This window comes from Labeo rohita, chromosome 13 (assembly GCF_022985175.1).
Source record: "Labeo rohita strain BAU-BD-2019 chromosome 13, IGBB_LRoh.1.0, whole genome shotgun sequence".
Classification (NCBI taxonomy): domain Eukaryota; kingdom Metazoa; phylum Chordata; class Actinopteri; order Cypriniformes; family Cyprinidae; genus Labeo; species Labeo rohita.
Window position 1 is genome coordinate 6,816,665 of NC_066881.1, and position 16,079 is coordinate 6,832,743.

Below are 16,079 nucleotides of genomic sequence, written 5' to 3' on the forward strand. Positions count from 1 at the left end.
GTGTGTCACTGAGCACAAGATTGAGCAGCAAATCCTCCAGCATGGTCTGACAATCATCTCTCTTTTTTTTTTATTTTATCAGTGAGCGATTTAGATTTTTAGACCCCTTCGCCTACTCCCAAACCTAAACCTAAAAAGATTTGGAGGGCGCACAAATAAAATCGCTTAATTTTGTAATTATGTTGTGTTTTGGTGTATTGTATGGTTCTATTGTTAGTCACAGAGAAAACGCTTTTTGTGTCCCACCGTGGGAAACAAAGTAAATATTACATCAATGGATTAAACGATTGTAAAAATTTTATTTAATTGAAGGGTTTAAAGTGTAGTATTGTTTAACATCATGCATCTTGGAAATGAGCAGGCATCAGAAATAACACAGAACAGAACAAAATGTCATCATTTCACATTGAGTAACGATTAAACAATTTAATAATGCAACTGAAAACATAAGGCCATTGATATGACCGCTAAAAACAATAATAATGAAATTAATACAGCGATTTTAATATTCATAAGGATTAGTTTTTAGGTGTTGTCAATACGTCAGTATTGTACGTTTAAATGTTGAAAATACGTAAGTATTTGTACGTTTAGATGCTGTAAATACGCCAGTATTGTACATTTTAGTGTCTGGAAAAACGTAAGTAAATGTACGTTTTATAGAACCACTTTTTACGATAAAATACATATGAATTATCATGAGATCACATTGGTACAGATGCTGTCAGTTTAGAATTGTAGCGTACGGTTTCCAACCAAATTAAATGACTTTTATTTCTACAAAAATGCTAAACGTCAGTGAAGGCGGTGCAGCGGTGGTCAAGTAATGTAATCAGTGTATGAGCATACACCGTGTAACACCAACTACCCCAGGTGAAAAAAATGTGCAGTTCCATAATGTACAGTGCTCTATTTTCACACGCTAATTTTGTACTTAATATACTAAAAATTATTCTTAAGTAAGATAATCTTAAGAAAATCTATAGTGTACTCAGCTGTGCTCTTTTGAGGCACTATTAATAGGCCCTATAAACTAAAATGTGCTTTTAACACACTATGTATTAAAATAATGTATGTATTTACCATTTTTTGTATGCTATTCTTGCATTTTTTAAATAAAAAGCTGGTCTGTCTCTGAAGTATTGTGCATATGCAGCTTGTGCACTCCCATTTCAATCATGAAATGTGCGTCGAAATATCATGACAGCATTTTTCCTTGTTTCGTCATACCCTATAATGATCGGAAACTGTGTTTAATATGTTTTGATGAAACATCTATGATGAATTGTTCATTAATAAATCACAACCATCCTGTGCTATGGGCATCGCCATTCATACAGGCTACAGCGGAAGTTATTTTACACAACTGTTCAACGCTTCAGGTTTCCAAACGCGGACCGTGAAAAAGGCCTATGTCGTTCCCACCAATAAACTGTTTTTTAAAGGAGGTCATGAAGCATATGACTTTCGAGATAGTGGCCATCTGAGTACAATGTCTGAAACCTCGGCTCTGTAGGAGCACCTGGTCAGTGGCAGTTACCATAGATACTCAGATATAATGTCAACACCTTTTGGGCCTCCTGACTGCTATGTTACACAGGGCGCCTGGAGCCAAATGCTGCCACCTGGCCAGCGGCCCAAATAACAATGCTTCCATATCTTAGGTTTCACTGATACTCCACAGGTGGCCTCTTCTTTGAGGGCGAGGTAACCATGGGAACATATGGTCAGTGTTAGGGTAACCATGGAAACATAAGGACGCGGGGGTTTGCACACCCTGTGCTCAGTCACACCTGAATGCTACGACAGCATTTCAACATATGCTGGAATATCAATGAATCACAATACTGTAAATTTAGATTTAAAGAAAAATAAATGTTCAAAATGTTTATTTTCTGAAAACTGACCTTTGCCCTCTGTTGGCCTACAACACGACGTATAACTGTACTCCAGGTAATGGTTGATTTTATTCTCTAGGGCGATGGGACCTTTTATTGTCATGCTGGGGAATATTGCAGGAGACGTGCTGCGCTTCCTTTTTCTCTATATAGAGATCTACATTCCATATGCCTGTGCTTTCTGGATCATATTTGGAGGTACTGTCACCAACACTTATGGGGTGCTTCTCATGTCTTATTTGTGCATCCTCGTTTCCTTTCCTTGCTTCCTTTCCTCGCGTCTTAGCTCTACCCCTTAAGGATGCGAGGGAAGGACGCAAGGAAAGGACGCGAGGACGGAGGAATCAAAGGATGAACATTGGAATATTCCTTGACCACTCAAGCGTCACTTCTAAGCATCATCAGCTGTTGTTAAAGTGCGTTATTTAAGGCATTCATAATAAATATGAATAAAGCAAGACGCCCTGTTTAAATATATGACATTATTTAAACTGCAAATGTAAAATATAAATGTATTTTATAAAATTATTACGACAAATGTGAAGTGGGAGGAGAATTTATACGTGTGTCACATTTAGTCGATAAAACACTTCAGCAAAGGATACACCTGTGTATCCTCGCTCATGATCCTCAGGAAGCCTCCTCACTCCTCGATCTTCACCTCCTTGCGGTGCAATTAGAGAAGTGAGATGTCCTACAATATGGCTGAGGTCGACGTAGGAGTGAGGAGACGAGGAGGGATATTGAGAAGCACTAATAGTATACAGTTAAAAAAAATTATTTGATCCCCTGCTGTTTTTGTATATTTGCCCACTGACAAAGAAATGACTATAATTTTAATGTTAGGTTTATTTGAATAGTGAGAAACAGAATAACAACAACAACAACAACAACAAAATTTGATTTGCATTTTAATAAGTGAAATAAGTATTTGACCCCTTCACAAAACATGACCTAGTACTTGGTGGCAAAACCCTTACTGACAATCACATAGGTCAGATGTTTCTTGTAGTTGGCCACCAGGTTTGCACACATCTCAGGAGGGATTTTGTCCCACTCCTCTTTGCAGACCCTCTCCACGTCATTAAGGTTTCAAGGCTGACGTTTGGCAACTCGAACCTTCAGCTCCCTCCACAGATTTTCTATGGGATTAAGGTCTGAAGACTGGCTGGGCCACTCTAGGACCTTAATATGCTTCTTCTTAAACCACTCCTTTGTTGCCTTGGCCATGTGTTTTGGATCATTGTCATGCTGGAATACCCATCCACGACCCATTTTCAATGAGGGAAGGAGGTTCTCACCCAAGATTTGAAGGTACATGACCCCGTCCATCGTCCCTTTGATGCGGTTCAGTTGTCCTGTCCCCTTGGGAGAAAAACACCTCCGAAGCATAATGTTTCCACCTCCATGTTTGACAGTGGGGATGGTGTTCTTGGGGTCATAGGCAGCATTCTTCCTCCTCCAAACACGGCGAGCTTGATGAGTTGATGGCAAAGAGCTTGATTTTGGTCTCATCTGACCACAACACTTTCACCCAGTTATGGATCATTCAGATGTTCACTGGCAAACTTCAGATGGGCCTGTACATGCGCTTTCTTAAACAGGGGGACCTTGTGGGCGCTGCAGGATTTCAGTCCTTCATGGAGTAGTGTGTTTACAATTGTTTTCTTGGTGACTATGGTCCCAGCTGCCTTGAGGTTATTGACAAGACTCATTTAAACTCCACGAGGTGAGATCATGCATGCAGATCTTGATCCAGACCGAGGAAGATTTACAGTTATTTTGTGTTTTTTTTCACTTGTGAATAATCGCACCAACTGTTGTTACGTTTACAATCTACAGTCTTGTTCCTGACATCCTTGGACAGCTGTTTGGTCTTGGCCATGGTGGAGAGATTGGAATCTGATTGACTGATTGCTTCTGTGGACAGGTGTCTTTTATACTGGTAACAAGCTGAGAATAGGAGCACTCCCTTTAAGAGAGTGCTCCTAATTTCAGCTCGGTACCTGTATAAGAGACACCTGGGAGCCAGAAATCTTGCTGACTGATATGGGATCAACTACCTATTTCACTCATTTAAATGCAAATCAATTTATAACTTTTTTGAAATGCGGTCAGATGAGACCAAAAACGAGCTCTTTGGCATCAACTCAACTCGCCATGTTTGGAGGAGGAGGAATGCTGCCTATGACCCCAAGAACACCATCCCCACCGTCAAACATGGAGGTGGAAACATTATGCTTTGGAGGTGTTTTTCTGCCAAGGGGACAGGACAACTGCACCGCATCAAAGGGCCAATGGATGGGGCCATGTACCATCAAATCTTAGATGAGATCCTCCTTCCCTCATAGAAAATGGGTCGTGGATGGGTATTCCAGCATGAGGAGTGGGACAAAATCCCTCCTGAGATGTGTGCAAACCTGGTGGCCAACTAGAAGAAACATCTGACCTATGTGATTGCCAATAAGGGTTTTGCCACCAAGTACTAAGTCATGTTTTGCAAAGGGGTCAAATACTTATTTCACTCATTAAAATGCAAATCAAATAATTTTTTTGTTGTTATTCTGTCTCCCACTGTTAAAATAAACCCACCATTAAAATTATAGACTGATCACTTCTTTGTCAGTGGGCAAACGTACAAAATTTTCCCCCACTGTATAACTGTATATATAAAGATGCATGAGATATACACATTGTGTTTACTACTATCAGGTTTAGCTGAGGTGCCAAGTATGAAGACGGTTCCTGAGCTGCTGTACAGCCTGTACCGTATCACCTTGGTGGACGAATATGAGTTTAATGCCATGCTGGGTGTGGATGCAGTGATGGCCTACCTGCTCTGTGGAACATTTCTGGCCCTGTCTGCTATTCTCTGTGTTAATTTACTGATTGCTCTGCTTTCTGACACCTTCCAAAGGTATTAAATAGTCAAATACTATACACTTCTATGATATGTTTAGTAGGGGTGTAACAATACATTCATATGGATTGATGCTTTTAAAGAGTTCACCCAAAAATGAACATTTTGTCAATAATTACTCACCCTCATGACGTTACCAACCCGTAAGACCTTCGTTCATATTTAGAACACAAGTTAAGATGTTTTTGATGAAATCCGAGAGCTTTCTGACCCTGCATAGACAGCAATGCAACTATCATGTTCAAGGTCCAAAAAGGTTGTAAGGTCATTGATAAATTAGTTAATGTGACATCAGTGGTTCAACCATAATGTTATTAAGCTACAAGGATACTGTTTGTGCACAGAGAAAACAAAAAAAACATTCTCTGTGGATTCTCATTGTATTGAAAACATCTATGACAAAATGTCATTTTTGTGTGATCTGTTCCTTTAACTCATGCTGCATTGACAGGGTCTATGACAATGCGCTGGCCAATGCTGTGATGCAACAAGCTGCTATCATTCTGCAAATAGAGGAATCCATGTCTTGCCTGAGACGTTGCTATGACAACGAGTACATCCACCAGCATTGCGCCCCGCTTGGAGAATTCTATGATGATGATGTCACCACTAACCCAGAACAACATGCAGAGATGAAAAAGCTCACAGAACAGATCAAGGTGTCTACATTAGCAACTAGCCTGCTGTATGTTGTGTTTATCACGTGTTTTCTTAAATCTCAGAATAACTACAACTTTGCATGTTCCGCAGGATGTTTTACATCAGTTTCTGAACATCCAAAGAGAGACACTCTCACCTCAATTAGCCTATGCAGGTGCAAGAGAAGAGAGCACAAGGTTGGTTGATAAACGTCTTGGTCTTAGATTGCTACATTTTGTACACACAATGTTGCCATTTATAACATGTATTTTGATATGTAATGTTCCTGGAAAGCCTGCCTAACATTTGTTTTTTTACAAAAGGAGAAGTGCTGCACTTCCAGAAAAGGAAGAACACCTCTTGACTCTTCACAGACTTGCGAAAGACCAGCAGAAGCACAGTCAGGATCTGAGTGAGCTGAAGGCTGAAGTGAAAGAACTCCACAGTTTGCTTCTCCATCTGATACAGTCCAAGACATAATGAAAGTTTGCGAAAGTATGCGCAATCATGCATGGGTTCATTGTAAGTTCATTTCTGTTCAGTTATTTTGTTTATTTTTATTGACATTGTGAATGACATTACTATAGCCCCTTTCACACATACAGTCTTTACTGGTAAATTACTGTTAAAGGGCTAGTTTACCCATCCTAGCTGTATACGACTTCCTTCTTTCAGACAAATGCAATTGGAGCTTTATAATGATATAGGTGGGTGTTTCTCTTTATCAGTCCAAAACAAGTCTAATAAAGTGCATCCATCCATAATAAAAAGTGCTTCGGCTCCGGGGGGTTAATAAAGGCCTTCTGTAGTGAATCGATGCATTTGTGTAAGAAAAATATCAATATTTAAATAAGGTTTCTGTGGGTCTTACAAAAGTCTTAAATCGCTTTTCCATGAATTAAGGCCTTGAAAAGGTCTTAAATCAGAGCAGCAAGTCTTAAACTCATATGATCATGGCATTCATTTTCGTGAGGGATTGTTTCCTTATGTGTTTCATTTTAAAGTGAAGCGAAAGCGTAATTTCTGTGCTAGATGGCTTAGGTCGCTTAATATTCATTAAACAATACACGGTAGATGGCGGTGTGTGTTGCTTCATCTCAGTCCCCCGAAAAAGCCCGTTTTAAAAATATTTTGGATTTTAAAAAGCCCGTTGACTTCTGCCATTCTAAGGTGATAGTGGAAGTCTCATATTTATTTGGGTGCCACAGTGTTTGCTGATTTTTATTTATTTAAACTGTATTTTTTTTAAATATATTACATCAAGGTGTATGCCGTGCTTCCAAGCTTTCTTATTCGTTTTGCTAATAAACATACTATGTTTCTTATTTATTTGGTTAGACAGTGTTTACTGATTTTCAGTTTTATATACCTATTTAATCTTTGTGTAAGTTATTATTTTATATTAGGCATATAAGATGGTGTATTTTTATTTGTTTTGTTAATAATAGTTTGTTATGTTACGTTAATGCTGCTAATTTAAAAGTGAAAGTAAAATGCGCACAACGCTTTTACAAGCTACTTAAAACCGAAGGAAAGTGAAGAAAAGAGGGAAAACTCAAATGAACTAAAAACAAACAACTGCTTGACGCCGAATTGCTGCTAATTTGAAAGTGAAAGTAAAATGTGCACAGCGCTTTTACCGAAGGAAAGTGAGGAAAAGAGGGAAAACTGAAACAAACTAAAAACAAACAATTGCTAGATGCTGAATTACTGCTAAAATAAAAGTAAAACTCGAACTATACTTAGAGAATATTGCTGTATTTTTTTCCCTTTAATTTTTTTTCTTCCTTAAATTTTCTTAAAATTTTAAATTTTCTTAAAATTTTAAATTTTCTTAAAATTCTTTAGTTGGTCTTAAAAAGGTCTTAAATCTACCCTAATAAAACCTGCAGAAACCCTGTTAAAATGTAATCACTTTAATCTAGCTCGCGCCAACTGGTTGTACACGGAAGCCGCTCCGGAGCGGATGATGTAGGACTTCGACGATGCACATGTGCCGCTCAGAAATAACGAACGAGGACCAAAACAAAACAACAGTCACAAATTAGAAGTACAAAACAAGGATTTGTAAATAAAAATGTCAGAGGATTTTGATATAAGCCAAGAGGAGACTAGTTTTCCTTTGCTAAAGTAAGGAAATTTCCTTCGTTTGCTTCCTGTTCGTTTGCTCGTTTTTTTCAAGACCACCCTGAACGGCTTCCGGGTACAACCAGTTGGTGCAAACTAGATTAAAGTGATTATTAAATTTTAAATATAGATATTTTTCTTACACAAGCACATCGATTCACTACAGGAGGCCTTTATTCACTCCCCTGAGCTGTGTGAGGCACTTTTTATTATGGATGGATGCACTTTATTGGACTTGTTTTGGACTGATGAAGAGAAACACTCGCCCATGCCATTCTAAAGCTTGGAAGTGCCAGGATAATTTTTAATATAACTGCGATTGCACTCGTCTAAAAGAAGGAAGTCATATACACCTAGGATGCCTGGGTGAGCAAATAATGGGCTAATTTTCATTTTTGGATGAACTAAACCTTTAAGAGATCATGTGTGAACAGGACATTTTCAAAAATTCCAGTAAATTCGTCTTGGCAATTTACTGGTATAAGAAGTTGTAACACCAGTAAATTACCGGTAATGTGCTCTATGTGAACACAGAATGAAGATTACTGGTATGAACTCGTAGAACGCACTGACGAATTCTGACGAAGTCTGCTTTGGTCCAAATTGCCAATCATAACGTATATGGAGATGTCGTGATTACTCTGAGCTTTTCATCAAGCATTTTTTTGGGGATTGCTGTGTGAAATGTGCCTATTGAAATTACTTTCTATGGTAAATATAACCATAAATTAACCTGGAATAATCCTTTAAGTGATGTGACTGGTGTTTCTGCAGCTACTGATGATGACAAGAAACCCTCAGTGACAAAGCATCCCATAGCATACAATAAAACCTCTGAAAATGAATAATGAATTACAGAAATCACACATTTAATCCACTAGAGCAAGACAAAGGACTTCTGTGCAGCAAGTCATAATTTTGTAACCTACAGTTGTTACTTAAGTTATACATTGTACCACGTTATTGTAACAATATAGATTTGCATCGGTGTATATTAAAGTGACTTTATTTTAATTATTAAAATTTTAATTAGAAAATGTGAAACCAGATTAAGTCTCTTTTATTTACTCGCCCTTACATGCCTGTCAAAACTCATATGTGACCCTGGACAACAAAACCAGTCTTAAGTCGCTGGGGTTTATTTGTAGCAAAATACATGGTATGGGTCAAAATTATTGATTTTTATTTTATGGCAAAAATCATTAGGAAATTAAGTAAAGATCATGTTCAATGAAGATATTTTGTAAAATTCCTACTGTAAATGTATGAAAACTTAATTTTTGATTAGTCATATACATTGTTAAGAACATTATTGGAAGAACTTTAAAGGCAATTTTCTCAATATTTTGATTTTCTTGCACCCTCAGATTCCTGATTTTCGGCCAAATAGCGTCCTATCCTAACAAACTATACATTAATGAAAAGCTTATTTATCCAGCTTTCACATGATGTATAAATCTCAGTTTTGAAAAAATGACCCTTGTGACTGGTTTTGTGATCCAGGGTCACATATGCTGTTAATACACACAATACTGGTCAAAGGTTTGGAATCATTAACTTCTTGTGCTCATCAAGGTTTCATTTATTTGTATAAACAGTATTTGTGAAATATTATTACATTTTTTTTTATTTGAATATATTTTAAAATGTAATTTATATCTGTGATACAAAGCTGAATTTTACTAGAAATGTTACTCTAGTCTTCAGTGTCATGTGATCCTTCAGTTATCATTGTAATATGCTGCACAAAAAACATTTATTATTATCAATGGGGGAAAAAAAACAGTACCATTCAACAGACTACCATTCAGCAGTTTAGGATAAGTAAAAAAAATTACAAATTATTATTATTAATTTATTTAGCATTAAATTGACCAAAAGTGACAGTAAAACTTTACATTTATTTTTTTATTTTTTATTTTTATTTATTTATTTATTTTTACTTTTTAATGCATCAAATAATCCATTAATCACAAAAATATTAATCAGCAGAAACATTCAATACTGGTAGTAACCAGGAATGTTTCTTGAGCAGCAAATCAGCATATTAAAATGATTTCTGAAGAATCACGTGACACTGAAGACAGGAGTAATGATGCTGAAAATTCAGCTTTGCATCACAGAAACAAATTACATTTTACAATATATTCAAACAAAAAACAGTTATTATAATGGTAATATTATTTCACAGTATTACTGTTTTACTGTAGCTTTGACAAAATAAAAGCAACCTTGGTGAACATAAAAGACTTTGATCTAAAGCATTAATGGTTTCTTTTATGATTGCTATTATGGTAAAATAAAATTTTAAACAATTTTCCCATCCCCTTTAAAGAATTTAAACAAGTGGTTAAAGCTATTCCAAATGGGTTGATACAACTAATAAATAATCACCTCTCTTATGGAAGCAATTAAAGAATATTTCCAGAATTAAAAGTTGATGGTATTGAAATACATTCTTCCTCTTGTAATAATAAACATTTTAGACAAATTTTGCAATCAAAACATAAAATCTGACCTAGAGGAAAATTCTTTTGGAATGCAAAAATTTTGGATATTAATTGGAAAACGTCCTGGTCAAATCCTTATAAATGTTGTATTTTGAATAAAGTTAAAGAGGTGCATTTCAAAATACTTCACAAAATTTACCCATGTAAATTAGCTCTTTCTAAATTCATGGACATTGACAATACTTGCAGTTTCTGTAATGCACATGAGGAAGATTTGTGTCATTTGTTTTATGATTGTGATTTATCTCTTAGATTTTGGTCTGATGTTAGTGCCTTTCTTTGTGATTTGTACTTATTCACACAAAAGTAAAATGATTGAGTATGTTGTTAACTTTTACATTTTACAAGGTAAATATTACATTCATAAACAGAAATTTGCAAAATGCATACCAAAGTGTAATTTATTTTTATCAGAAATGGAGATTGTGAAAAAGTCTCTAATGCAAATTAATAATAAAAAGAATGTCATAATGTTAGATTTGATGGAGAAATTCTTTTCTGATACAGCTCCCCCGCTGCAACTGTTGAATATGTCCTAAGGAAAAAGGAAGAAAATGTTAACTATTGTTTAGTTGTTTCAATGGTTTTTGTTTTATTTTATGTTCATATATATCTATATATATATATATATCTATATATATATATATATATATATATGTATATATGTATATATATATATATATATATATATACACTACCGTTCAAAAGTTTGGGGTCAGTACATTTTTATTGTTTCTTTTTTTTTTCTTTTTTTTTTTTTAAAGAAATTAATACTTTTATTCACCAAGGATGTATTAAGTTAATAATTAAAAGTTTATTAAAAGTTAATAATAAATAATTTACATTGTTATAAAATATTTATATTTTGAATAAACACTGTACTTTTTAAACTTGTTATTCATGAAAGAATCCTGAAAAAAAAATTACAGGTTCCAAAAAATATTTGGCAGCACAACTGTTGATATTATCCAACATTGATTATTCTAATAATAAATCCGCATTTTAGAATGATTTCTGAAGGATCATGTGACACTTAAGACTGGAGTAACAGCTGATAAAAATTCAGCCTTTCATCACAGGAATAAATTCTATTTTAAAGTATGTTAAAATAAAAAACATTATTTTATATTGTAAAAACATTTAGCAATATTAATGTTTTTATTATTATTATTATATTTTTTTTTAAATCAAATAAATGCAGCTTTGATGAGCATAAGAGACTACTTTAAAAACTATTACAAGTCTTACTGACCCCAAACTTTTGAACGGTAGTGTATATATATACACATATTTATTTGTTTATTTTATTTTATTATTATTATTTATTTATTTTATATTTTTCTCTCCCTTTAGAACTCTGTTTTATTGTTTAAGATTGCTTTAATATTCTGTATTTTATATTTCGATTTACTTGTTAATAGTTTGTAATGTTCAATCTTTTTTCTTGAATTAAAAAAAAAAAAAAAAAAAAAAAAAAAACAACAACAACAACAAAAAAAAAAAGGTTTAGGCGGGGCAGTTTCATTATTACGTGAGCAATTCTTTTAAATCCACATGCTCTAGTAAAACTGAGAAGGAGTGGCTACTATTGTGGCATGTCACCAGGGCAACAGGAGGGACACTTTTCCATTAGTCAGCTGAAAAGTTTTCCAGCTCCTTGACGGAAGTACTAGGACGAGCGGCTGATTTCCGCTTCCATCACTGCTGTTCCTGCTGCTGCTGCTCGCTGAAGTAAAGATGGCGGCGGCCGAGACCGATCGTGATGCACCGTCCGCTCTGTGTAGCGAATTCCTCAATTTCTCCGCAAAAGACACCGCTGCGGTAGGCGACAGTTTCATAAATACTGTGCAAAATGTCTCTCCTGATGAATCCTGTGCATTTGCTTGTTGTAATGAATGGCTTCGCGATGATTTTTCTGTTTTTTCTCGCTCCTCGTCTCGGGTTGTTTTGCTCAGTGTCGTCCTGCTAACAGGCTAACAGCTAGCCTATGAGTATGCACATCTCAAGCTCCAAAACACACAGACTTGACACTTCGATTGCACGAATATGTATTTATTATAGCTACAAGTAAAACATTCTTTATTTTTTTGCATTTCGGGTTTAACTTGAGGCGTTGCTGTCAAATATGTTGGCGTTTGAAGAGATCTGTCAGGAGTTGGATAAAAACAACATTGGGTGCTTTGTTCATCTTTACGTCATTTAGTTTGTGGTGCAATTAACATTTGTTCACAAACAGCTCTTTTAACATTGTGCTTCTCTAAATTAATTTGAACAGAGTAAAGCAGAGTTTGGGAAATTGTAGTTTTTCTGCGTTCCTAGTTAGTATAAGCTGTATTTCTGGTTTCTTGTATAGCAGGTGTAGAAGATTGTTGTGGTTTACAAACTAAACATTAATTTTATAGCCCAGTTACGTGTTTTTCTTTTTGGATGTTGGCTAACCCACTGCATTTACATGGCACATCGATCTCGAAAACATAAGTAGGTTTGTTTTTACAAAGTAGCTCTGATGGTGGTTATATTAAACCACATGCAAGACCTCATTTTGTTGCGGTTTCTATGGTCTGATAGACCGAAAGACAGCATTGCACATTATCCTGGGTATGTATATCAGACACCATGTGCATGAGAAACAGGTCACTGAGATTATAGGTTTGATATAAAACGACAATCTGATCTTCAATCTCAAATCAATGTTTGCATGGTTAATTGTCTGAAAACAGATGCTGGATTGTTTGGCTATACGCTCTAGCACTAAATCCAGGTTAGTAGGTCGATGTAGACAGTCACAAAGACTGCCAAGTTCCACTTACCTTGTATACGTAATCCCTGTGTTTTTTTTTAAGGTGTGATTGTGGCACATACATGCTGTTGGACGTCAGCTAGGTTGTTACAGTATTTCCTTCAGAAAAAAAAAATGCTGTCAGAATCGCATGCTGTAGTTACAAATCGTAGTGAGCTTCGTATTACCAACTTCTAAGGTACTAATTCTGAACACTCTATAAGGAAAAAGACAAAAAAAATTGTAGTAATGTTTCGTCCGAATGCATTCCGGGATTGCATTCTCAATTAAAAACATTTGATGCCGTCTTAAAATTTGATTTATTTAATGAGGTTAAATTAGAGGCCTAGTTTCGCTTTGTGATGGCGATGTTGGTTAAACGCCTAGTCTGTTATTAAATAATTAAGGGATTTTAGAACAAAAGCTATTAAGTCTGTTATTCTCATCAAGGCTACATTTGGTCAAAAATACAATAAAAACAGCAATATAGTAAAATATTATCAATATTGTAAAATATTTTTTTTTTTTTGGATAACTGTATTGATAATATAATATTATCAACACAATTATCAAAATGTAAAAGCCTTGAATGTGGTCTTCAGTTTCACATGATCCTTCAGAAATCATTCTAATATGTTAATATTTAATATTAATGTGATAATACTTTTATGAAATGCATCTTGCAGTCATTTTTCAGAAATCAGAAGAACAGCATTTGAATTTTAAAAATACTGTTTTTGACCAATTTAAGGGGAGACACTGCAGGCAAAAACAGTTTTTTTTTTTTTTTTTTTTTTTTCCATGCACCTGTCAAGTTTGAGATTTTAGGCTTTTTGGTATTTCATTGTTTTTTTTTTTTTGTTTTTTTTCCAGACTAGTGGAAAGAAAATATCCAAAAGACCCTGTGAAATGTTTCTTTTATAGCATTTTATTTATTTGTGTCAATAGATTTCAATTACAAAACATATTTTTAAAGGCCGTTTTCTCAAAATGAGTCTGTCTGTATCCTGAAGGTTTTTACAGAGGGATTTGTTAATATAAAATTTGCTTGATTATATAGAATATTTTATTCCCTCCAAAATTGTGAAAGTGTATTGTTTTTTGTCTATTCAAATTACTTTCTGAATTATGGAGTAAAAAAATGGGTGAAAAAAAAACAAACAAAAAAAAACAAAAACAAAACGACAACACAAAATTCCCTCTGTAAAAACATTTGACTCTAATATATCAAAAAAAAAAAAAAACTTAAACAAGAATATTGAAATTGACTTCATTCAGTGTTTTGATTTTTTTTTTTTTTTTTTTTTTGTACATTTTGTAGAAATGTATGCAAATTAGTGCATATTGCATTAAATAATTCATTATTTGCATATTTATTTCCAATCTTTTATTGGCATTTTGTCAGGACAGTATGAATTTCACTTACATCAAACTGATCTGCAAACAACAAATTGTCCTTCTTATTTGCGTATTTAAAACTAACATTTTAGAAATCTTATAATAGAAACATGTTTGCAATTATCAATGTAATTAATCTGTGATAACAATTTTTTTTGTGTCTCTGCATACATAAGTGTGCTCATTTCATAAAAAAAAAAAAAAAAAAAAAAAAAAAAAAAAACAGAGTTTTAAGTTTTTATATGTGAATACATATGAGATGCACATCTATAATAATGTGTAAAGTTGTGAGGTCTTGGCAACTAAACTCCACTTCACTTGATGTTTTAAAAAGTTTGTCTCTAATTTAAGTGGTAAATAATGTCAAGGTTGATGCCTGAACTTTGTGTGACATTCATCTGTTAGTAAATTAAGTAAATTCATCTGTTAAAAAATGAAAAGGAGAAAAATCTGATTCCCATTCCCATTTAATTCCCTGGATTATCCCAAAATATTACATGCAATTATGTAACTAATGTGTCTATTTAATATTATTCCCAATGTTTACCCTCAATGAAATACTGTTACTGTGAAATAAGGTTTTGGTCACCACACACACCTCTAGAATGATCTTTTGTGTCATTGTTCAGCTTAGGAATTGCAGGAAAATGAGCTTGTGTGAGAAATGTTTTAGAAAATGACTGCCTTTCAGGCCATGCAAATATACAGCAGTGCAATCAAATACTGACCACCTGACCACTAGTGTTCTTTTTCAAGCCTGACCTTTGTCCACCTGACCTATTTACTTTGCCAGTTACAGTTTTAGTTTATTTTTTGGGAATCTCTGTGTCTACTCTGTAGCACAAATTAACAGAATTATTTATTCACAATTTTATAGTTGTTAAAGTCAAGTTTTTTTTTTTTCTTGGTGTCTAATATTTTGTCCATCTGTCCATAGAAATGGCTGCTTGCGAGCAACCTGCCCAAAGAGGTGTACCAGCACTTGGCCTGCTATGTCCCCAAGATCTACTGCCTTGGCCCCAACCTGAACCCTCAGAATGAAGACCTGCTGGCTCAACTGCTGCTTCAGAGCCCACTGGAGTGGTACCTGTGTGGGGAAGAGCCGTCCGTGGGACTGGCCAAGCTGGAACAGAACAACCAACCCTCACAGCTCTGTGGTCATGTGTTTAAAGTGGGAGAGCCAACGTACTCCTGCAGGTACAATGTCAATACTTCATCTCTTCCTGATCCACCCAAAGAAGGGTGTTGAGTCTCATCTACGCTGCATTCACAATGATTCTCAATCTGTTTGATGTCAGAAGGCACTTAAAAACAAGCAATCATGGCTGTGTTGCAAAAATAATTAATAATAATTGAGCAGTAAATTAGCAGTTTAATATTAAAAATTATGAACTTAAAGGAACCATCCACTTTTTTTGAAAATAGGCTCATTTTCCAACTCCCCTAGAGTTAAGCAGTTGAGTTTCAGCTGATCTCTGGGTCTGGCATTAGCACTTTTAGCATAGATTAGCATAGATCATTGAATCCGATTAGACCACTAGCATCTCGCTCAAAAATCACCAAAGATTTTCAATATTGTTCCTATTTAAAACTTGACTCTTCTGTAGTTACATTGTGTACAAAGAGGGACGAGAAATGAAAGGTTGCGATTTTCTAGGTCGATATGGCTAGGAACTATACTCTCATTTCGGCGTAATAATCAAGGAACTTTGCTGCCTTACCATGGGTGCAGGAGGCGCAATGATATTACGCAGCGCCTGAACTCTGCTGGCTGCAACTCTGCATCTACACAAACTTAGTGGTGGTCA

At 35.0% G+C, this 16,079-nt stretch overlaps 2 protein-coding genes across 4 annotated transcripts in view; both read left to right on the forward strand.

Moving 5' to 3' along the window:
- The window catches only part of si:ch73-193i2.2 (transient receptor potential cation channel subfamily A member 1), a 34,065-nt gene extending 25,447 nt beyond the window's left edge, over nucleotides 1-8,618 (forward strand). The window contains exons 14-19 of one of the 2 annotated variants that reach the window (XM_051125184.1): nucleotides 1,978-2,096; nucleotides 4,611-4,815; nucleotides 5,270-5,477; nucleotides 5,569-5,654; nucleotides 5,781-5,979; nucleotides 8,119-8,618. In XM_051125184.1, coding sequence (XP_050981141.1) covers nucleotides 1,978-2,096; nucleotides 4,611-4,815; nucleotides 5,270-5,477; nucleotides 5,569-5,654; nucleotides 5,781-5,937 — 775 coding nt within the window. In that variant the 3' untranslated portion in view covers nucleotides 5,938-5,979; nucleotides 8,119-8,618. The remainder of the gene's footprint in view (nucleotides 1-1,977; nucleotides 2,097-4,610; nucleotides 4,816-5,269; nucleotides 5,478-5,568; nucleotides 5,655-5,780; nucleotides 5,980-8,118) is intronic. The other variant, XM_051125185.1, reaches the window with a different exon arrangement.
- A 3,125-nt stretch (nucleotides 8,619-11,743) lies between these two features.
- Nucleotides 11,744-16,079, forward strand: part of ubr2 (ubiquitin protein ligase E3 component n-recognin 2) — a 41,795-nt gene continuing 37,459 nt past the window's right edge. For both annotated transcript variants that reach the window (XM_051125937.1, XM_051125936.1), the window contains exons 1-2: nucleotides 11,744-11,915; nucleotides 15,209-15,468. In XM_051125937.1, coding sequence (XP_050981894.1) covers nucleotides 11,832-11,915; nucleotides 15,209-15,468 — 344 coding nt within the window. In that variant the 5' untranslated portion in view covers nucleotides 11,744-11,831. The remainder of the gene's footprint in view (nucleotides 11,916-15,208; nucleotides 15,469-16,079) is intronic.